The sequence below is a fragment of the Mytilus edulis genome, chromosome 13 (assembly GCF_963676685.1).
Source record: "Mytilus edulis chromosome 13, xbMytEdul2.2, whole genome shotgun sequence".
Taxonomy (NCBI): Eukaryota; Metazoa; Mollusca; class Bivalvia; order Mytilida; family Mytilidae; genus Mytilus; species Mytilus edulis.
The window spans coordinates 33932554-33941521 of NC_092356.1; the positions used below are offsets into that span (position 1 = coordinate 33932554).

Consider the following 8968-nt stretch of genomic DNA (forward strand, 5'->3'; position numbering starts at 1 on the left):
TATTGATATTACCTCAGTAGTTGATAATATTATGTCAAGAACATTCAGTAAGTATGATGTTGTAATTGGAAATGCAATTTGCCGCCAGGGAAAGCTGTATGTGGAGTGGCATCATTAGGAAACGAAACAGGAAGATTTGAAAATTGACTTCAAACGACGAAGCCCATGCAATGTTAAAGTGTCCATTATATTATATGACGATTTTAGTGAAATATTTGAAAACATTTTGATTGTGATTCTATGTTTTTTTTTATATTTTTTTTTTAATTATTATTATAAACAGCAATGAGTTTTTTATTCACAGATGAAAATAGCCTGTAATCTTTTTTTTAAATAGACGTAGAAATGTTTTATATTGTTAATAATAAATGTACATATAAAAAAAAGGTGTTATAAATATATTATTGAATCGAATTGAAGTGAATAATGAGTTTCAAAAATTGAAAACTATCCTTTGTTAATCGAAAAGAAGTACGTGTGTTGTCACACGTTTACTGAATTTTACAGCAAATGTAAATTGAAATTGGTTTGCCTATTTTATAATTAAGAATAATCTAAAGGAAAACATGACCAAACATATGGTAAAATCACGAGGTGCTTAAAGGATAAAAGCAAAAAAAAAAGACGTTCATTGTGTACAAATAAAAATTGGCACTTTGATCATTGTTAAATATGTTTTTCTCCAATTTTTATATTTAATGTATTAATTTTACATATTCATTTATAATAAATAATAAATAGTAAATAATAAATAATGAATAATAAATAATAAATAATATTTCCACTATTGTTATTTGCATTTAGTGAACTTTATTTGCCCCTTTTATTCAACTCGGAGCTAGGATCATCAAAATCATGATTTTGCGATTTTGTTTAAGGTTTCATGTCTTCTTCTACTTAAATATGTAAGTAATTTATTTTGTTAGTGTTTTTATTTATAAATTTATGTTTGTGTCCTGTTGTATGCCTTCTGCAATGGCAACTTGAACCGCAGTGGCGGATTCAGAAATTTTTCTTATAAAACTCATCATAGATATTGTATTTACGCGGCGCGTTTCGTATACAAAAGACTGACCAGTGACATTCGAATAAAAAAAAGTTCAATTTCCTATATAATCAACAAAGTTTTACCCCCCAAAAAAGGGGAGGATTCTTGGCACCCTCTGAATCCGCCTCTGAAACCACTACAATCCGTCGACTTTTTGAAAATAGCTAAATATATATAAGTAACTAAAGTGTACTTCTACTTAAAAAAAAATGAAAATGAATAAAATAATAGCCAAAATATACTAATCAACACAAGAAACGATACACAAGTTTGTACTCCGGTTCATCAAAAATAAAACGGTAAAGGGTACAAAAAAAACCTTGAAAATCTTTAGCCAAAAAAAATCTTTTGCAAAATCAAATGCATATTTCCAGAATATGTCAAAGTTTTGAAGAAAGTAAAATCCTTTTGCGGAATATAGTTGCCAAAAAACTCTCCGTAATTTCGGGGTAAATAATTTACTATTTCAATATCTCATATGTTAATAAGTACATGTTTACGTTTCAATTTTTCAGTTAAACTATCGCTTTTTATATTTTGGATAAAAATTTATATTTGAAATGAATAAATATCCAAAAAATCACGTATCAAGTTGCCGTAAATAATGTTAATGATATTGACAAGATTGGTTGATGGTTTATTACTTTATGCCACATCAGCACATATTTACTGTACCAATTGAGCATATTTTTATAAGCTTGCAATTGGAAACTTGTATGCAATTTTATAATATATCGAAAACGTATACAATTTTTCTGTACATTTTGTTGACTAGTATATAGCATTTACCAATTTGAACAAAATATCTAGAGTATATACTTACAAATGTACCTCCACAGTTTACATTCATGTCATCGTGGTTTGCAATAATATTGCTAGCAAATGATGCAGCTCCAAAATATCTCCATATAGAATTACGGGATGCTGGATTTTTTAAATATCCACTACCATCAACGGAAAAATAACACAGAAATAGAACAAAAGTCACCAGAAAAATATCTCCCTTCATTTTAATTGCCTTTTTTTCAATAAAACTTATGAAAATTCATTTAATCATCTTCATGTGAGAAATTCTTCCGCAATTTCTGAGCTATCCTTCCGTGGAATAACTTTTCGTAAAACCAGAAAAATGTCAAAAAGTTGCTTCAGGCTATCGTGCAATCGTATCATCATTCGGTCATTTCCGTCAAAGTTTCGGGAATATGTTTACATATAGCTTCCCTTTTATGTGAAGGAGAGGCAGTTTTGATCACAGTGCGAGTTGTTTTCTTAAATGCTGGACATTTAAGTTATTATATTTACAATAATAGTTTTAAAAGTTGATGCCCAAATTATATTTTTGTTCGATGAATATTTAAGAAAAAAAAATCGTCATAGCAATTTTCGATTCAAAATAGGCCAAATATATGCCGGTTTCAAATATTCTTTTTTGGAATTTTTCTAAATATAGGATTAACTAACAAGAAATCGGACGTGTAATATAATTTAATTTAATTAAAAATTCTGTGAAATAGATTGTAAAAAAGGGACTTTTCCCACGGTACTCAAATGCCAAATTGTATTGATGGATTACTCGGAAGTTTTCGAACAAGTATATTACATATCCAGACCGTTATGGTTACGTCTTCAGCATGTAATTTTACATGATCGTTGATATACAAATGATTAACTTTATATTCCATTTTTTACTTATTGAAAATTAATTCAAAGTAAAAAATGTTGATTGAATGGATTCTGATGTGACTAAATTGATAAAAAAAAAATTCAAATCACAACATAGCATAGCATACATAACATCATAATTATATATATTGATAAGCGGGTAGTTACTGTAAAACTGGTGTATATATCAAGCATTTCCTGTTTATTATATGGAAATAAATAACATTTCTTATGCTTCGTAATGATATATTAAGTTACGACAACTACAACTGAGTTTTATTGTAAACAGTGGCGGATCCAGAAATTTTCATAAAAGGGTGGGGGGAGGGGTACTGACTACATAAGAGTGTTTCCACAAAAGGGGGACGGGCCCCCTGGTCCCCTCTAAATTCGCCTCTGGTAAAATGTTCTTATATTGAGCTGCTACACCCCTTTCCATTTGTTTATGTGGTTGTCGCTTGTAATTCAGTTATCGACGTTGTTTGATATCTGTTATATTGTTTTCTATTGTATTTTTAATATGAATGTCGTTTGAATTGTTTCATATTTTTGTGCATTCATGTCCTTTTATAGCTGGTCATACAATATGATTTTTTTCTCGTTGTTGAAGGCTACTTACATATGTTGACATAATTGTTTGTATCCTAGTCATTTAAACTCTGGTGGATAGTTGTCTCAGCAATTATACCTCATCTCCTTTATTTTTTATTTTCTCGTTTGATTTATGCCAAATTTGTCATGTGAGGACCTTTTATTGATTGTTATGCAATCATGATCAGTTTTGCTCATTGTTAAAGTCGGTAGCCTATATAGTTGCTAACTTCTTTTAAGCCATTAGGTATCTTTGATTCAATGGTAATCATATTATTTCAATATAAATTGGATAAACTAAATCACCTCATTCAAAATCCATAGGAGACAGAGTAACATATGTAGGCTTGTTTCTGTATCCTATTTGTGAATGTGAATCTATAAAATGTATTTAGATAATTCGTGATAAAATTAAAGAACCTTAGTGAGCGCGCTCACATACCCCACGTCCCCACATTGTCATTGGAGAAATGAAATAATTGTAAGAAAAGAAAATTGCATAAGAAACAAAAATTGCATCATAATTTTCTGTCAATATGCACATCTACGTAGTATGTCCTTATTATCTACAAAGTTTCATGAAATTCTGTTGTATGGTTTCAGAAAAGTTGCGATGACGATCTGTTGCAGTAGTATGATTTAAGCAAATAAGTTCAAAGGGGCGTAACTCCTGGAAAAAAATTTGAATCGTAATTTCCTGTCGATATGCACATCTACGTAGTATGTCCTTATTATCTACAAAGTTTCGTGAAATTCTGTTGTGTGGTTTCAGAGGAGTTGCGATGACAAACTGTTGCAGTAGTATATACTAGAAATTGACAATGAGGGTCGGTTGAAAACAAAACTTTACGACAAAAGAGATGATTTCAGCTTTCCAATTCTGAACTTTCCATTTCTAAGTAGCAACATTCCAGCAGCACCTGCATACGGGGTATATATCTCCCAATTGATACGATACTCCCGTGCTTGCATTTCCTATCATGATTTTCTTGATAGAGGGTTACTGCTCACAAGGAAGCTATTAAACCAAGAGTTCCAAATGGTAAAGTTGAAGTCATCTCTTCGTAAATTTTACGGACGCCATCACGAGTTGGTTGACCGTTATGGAATAACCGTTTCACAAATGATATCGGATATGTTCCTTGCGTCGTAACTACAATCCCCTTCCCTTTCATGAATGTGACCTACCGAATAAGACTATTTACCGGATTTGTAATCACATAAGCAACACGACGGGTGCCACATGTGGAACAGGATCTGCTTACCCTTCCGGAGCACCTGAGATCACCCCTAGTTTTTGGTGGGGTTCGTGTTGTTTATTCTTTAGTTTTCTATGTTGTGTCATGTGTACTATTGTTTTTTTGTTTGTCTTTTTCATTTTTAGCCATGGCGTTGTCAGTTTGTTTTAGATTTATGAGTTTGACTGTCCCTTTGGTATCTTTCGTCCCTCTTTTAAAGCAAATAAGTTCAAAGGGGCACAACTCCTCCAAAAATATTGAATCGATATTTCCTGTCGATATGCACATCTACATATTATGTCCTTATTATCTAAAAAGGTTTCGTGAAATTCTGTTGTGTGGTTAGAGAGGAGTTGCGATGACAAACTGTTGCAGTAGTACATTAAAGTAAATAAGTTCAAAGGGGAGTAACTCCTAGAAAAAAAATTGGATCGCAATTTCCCGTCGATATGCACAACTACATAGTATGTCCTTATTATCTGAAAAAGGTTTCGTGAAATTCTGTTGTGTGGTTTGAGAGGAGTTGCGATGACAAACTGTTGCAGTAGTACATTAAAGTAAATAAGTTCAAAGGGGCGTAACTCCTAGAAAAAAATTGAATCGCAATTTCCCGTCGATATGCACAACTACATAGTATGTCCTTATTATCTGAAAAGGTTTCGTGAAATTCTGTTGTGTGGATTGAGAGGAGTTGCGATGACAAGAAACAGGACTGACGGACTGAGGATTGAGGACGGACGGGTCAAAAACATTATACCCTCTGCAACCCGTTGCGTGGGGTATAATAATTTTTACATCAAAGGCCATCCATATATGTTATTCGTGTTTCTTTGTGTTTAGGTTCTGTGTAGCATTTTCTGGACTTGTTTGTCAATTATTCGTTTTATTCGTTTTATTCGTTTATCGTAATTTGCAATTTTTACATCGCGATGACCGATACCTCAAGAACGTTTTGCGGATAATATGGATGCCTACTAAAACCTACTCTACTAGAAAAATCGAATTATTCCTTGCGGTCATCCGATTTTCAGTACTTCACCATTTATATAATCAAAAATCTAAGTACATTTTTAGATTCAGCATATCAAAGAACCCCAATGATTCAATTTTTGTTAAAATCAAACTAAGTTTAATTTTGGACCCTTTGGACCTCAATGTAGACCAATTTGAAAACGGGACCAAAAATTAAGGATCTGCATACACAGTTAGATTAGGCATATCAAAGAACCCCAATTATTCAATTTTTGATGAAATCAAACAAAGTTCAATTTTGGACCCTTTGGGCCCCTTATTCCTAAACTGTTAGGACCAAAACTCCCAGAATCAAACACAACCTTCCTTAAGTGGTCATAAACCTTGTGTTTAAATTTCATAGATTTCTATTTACTTATACTAAAGTTATGGTGCAAAAACCAAGAAAATGCTTATTTGGGCCCTTTTTGGCCCCTTATTCCTAAAATGTTGGGACCAAAACTCCAAAAATCAATCATAACCTTCCTTTTGTGGTCATAAACCTTGTGTTAAAATTTCATAGATTTCTATTCACTTTTACTAAAGTTAGAGTGCGAAAACTAAAAGTATTCGGACGACGACGCCAACGCAAACGTGATACCAAGATACGACCAAAAAATTTTCAATTTTTGCAGTCGTATTAAAAGTTGATGGCGACAGCAAACAGACAGATTGATGGATGGACGACAATGACAGAACCAAAGTGATTGCAAAAACTCAAATGGCCTTTTAGGCCAGATGACTATTTGAACATACTAGTACTTGGTGAATCTGTTTCTTTGTTATTTCTACTTAAGGGTAGGGTATAATTTGTTGTCAAAAAAATACTATATGGGTCTTTTAGAGTTAAAGTCAAATGTATGTATTTTATTAAATCTATGCTGGTTTTTTTTTATAGAAATATGCCCTTTTCATGAATTATCAAGCCACAAATAGAGTAAATTCAATAAAATTGCAAAACCATGAAAAGACTTGACTATTTGACCTTTACACATACAAAAAAGATGTGGTATGATTGCCAATGAGACAACTCTCGACAAGAGACCAAATGACACAAAAATGTACAACTATAGGTCACCATACAGACTTCAATAATAAGCAAAGGCTATACAGCATAAACAAAATATGGAGCACAACTGATTTCTAAAACGATATTTAAAAGATATTAAGTGTATTTTATTTGTGTTTATTCATGATCAATCTTTTTTGGTGAACACTTGTATTGTATGTTAATTAAGCCAAAATCTTCTTGACAATGAGCCTACTTTATGCTAAAAATCTAGCTTCTTAATAAATAAAAGAATATGTGGTATGAGTGCCAGAGAAACAACTCTCCATCGAAGTCACAATTTATAAAAGTAAACTATTATAGGACAAAGTATGGTCTTTAACACAGAGGATTGCTCACATCAAACAGTAAGCTTTTAAGTTTTAAGTTGTCATAAAACTAAAAAGTGTCATTAAGGCGTGGCTAAAAAAATCTTTGAAGTCTTTCTTCCAATGCTTAACAATGTAATTTGCATGCTTAGCATGTTTTAGTTCTATTGAATTAATAGGACCAAATAAGCCCCAAAGTGTACCTTGTCTATTATTCACAACATTTAACAAGAGTGCACACGCTGAAATGTCTCGCCTTCTTTACTAATTATTGATATTATGTTGATAGTCCTAAGTATAAAGCTTTATTAAAAACTGTCACATAAACTTAGCATTAACCAAGATAACTAAACAAAGACCAATGAACCATGAAAATGAGGTCAAGGTCAGATGAACCATGCCAGGCAGACATGTACAGCTAACAATGCTTCCATACAACAAATATAGTTGACCTATTACTTATAGTTTAAGAAAAATAGACCAGAACACAAAAACTTAACACTGAGCAATGAACCGTGAAAATGAGGTCGAGGTCAAATAAAACCTGCAGGACTGACATATAGATCATAAAATATTTCCATACACCAAATATAGTTGACCTATGGCATATAGTATTAGATAAAAAGACCAAAACTCAAAAACTTAACTTTGACCACTCAACTATGAAAATGAGGTCAAGGTCAGATGACATCTGCGTGCTAGACATGTACATCTTACAATCATTCCATACAACAAATATTATAGTAGATCTATTGCATAAAGTATGAGAAAAACAGACCAAAACACAAAAACTTACCTATAACCACTGAACCATGAAAATGAGGTCAAGGTCAGATGACACCTGCCAGTTGGACATGTACACCTTACAGTCCTTCCATACACCGAATATACTAGACCTATTGCTTATAGTATCTGAGATATGGACTTGACCACCAAAACTTAACCTTGTTCACTGATCTATGAAATGAAGTGAAAACTGTCTGACGGGCATGAGGACTTTGCAAGGTACGCACATACCAAATATAGTTATCCTATTACTTATAATAAGAGAGAATTCAACATTACAAAAAATCTGAACTTTTTTTTCAAGTGGTCACTGAACCATGAAAATGAGGTCAAGGACATTTGACATGTGACTGACGGAAACTTCGTAACATGAGGCATCTATATACAAAGTATGAAGCATCCAGGTCTTCCACCCTCTAAAATATAAAGCTTTTAAAAAGTTAGCTAACGCCGCCGCCGGATCACTATCCCTATGTCGAGCTTTCTGCAACAAAAGTTGCAGGCTCGACAAAAACTAATACTGTGGATTCATTTATTTTCGTGGGTACCAATTTTCGTTGATTAAGGAAAACTTAAATTTTTGTGGATATTTGATTTCGTGGTTTTGCCGAAGTCTGAATCAAAGCCTATAGAAAATTTGATATTCGTTGAACATTTAATTTCGTGGTTCACCTGTACCCACGAAATCCATGAAAATTGGTATCCAATGAATAATAGTGAAATCACAGTAGTACAGGTTAATTGTCAATTAAAGATCATATGGTGACCTCTGCACATCTATTTTGGTTTATTTAAATATGCTTATTCAGGTTGTCTTTTCGATCCAGCTTCCTCCTTTTAGAAGGGCGATAAGAACTTTAAGAGTATCTTTCTGGGAGAGACTTGAGTGAGGCATAATAATAACTATTTCAAACTTCTTACCACTGGTTTTATTGCGTGGCATGAAAAATCACTCTCAAACTTTTTATATACTAGTAATAAGAAAATAAAAATGACAAACATACATGCAACAGAATGACCTGCATAATAAATTAAGTACTTTTGATAAATAGTTTGTAGAGCAAAAAAAAAATATAAATGTTTCTATCTTTCAACTGTTGTAATACATATATAATTATTAAGGCTGAAGTTGGTCATATGAGCTGTGTTATGCCAATGCCATTATGAAACAAATGAAATTATTTCTAGAGACTTGTTTAGCATTGTATGTCCGCCTTTTTGGGGGATTTTTTTTTGCATGATTGGACCCCCGCCC

The 8968-nt window shown here is 32.5% G+C and overlaps 1 protein-coding gene across 3 annotated transcripts in view; it reads right to left on the minus strand.

Moving 5' to 3' along the window:
- Window positions 1-2172, minus strand: part of LOC139500900 (uncharacterized) — a 32549-nt gene extending 30377 nt beyond the window's left edge. For all 3 annotated transcript variants that reach the window (XM_071289804.1, XM_071289803.1, XM_071289805.1), the window contains exon 1: window positions 1872-2172. In XM_071289804.1, the coding sequence (XP_071145905.1) occupies window positions 1872-2057 (186 nt within the window). In that variant the 5' untranslated portion in view covers window positions 2058-2172. The remainder of the gene's footprint in view (window positions 1-1871) is intronic.
- Window positions 2173-8968: the final 6796 nt, after the last annotated feature.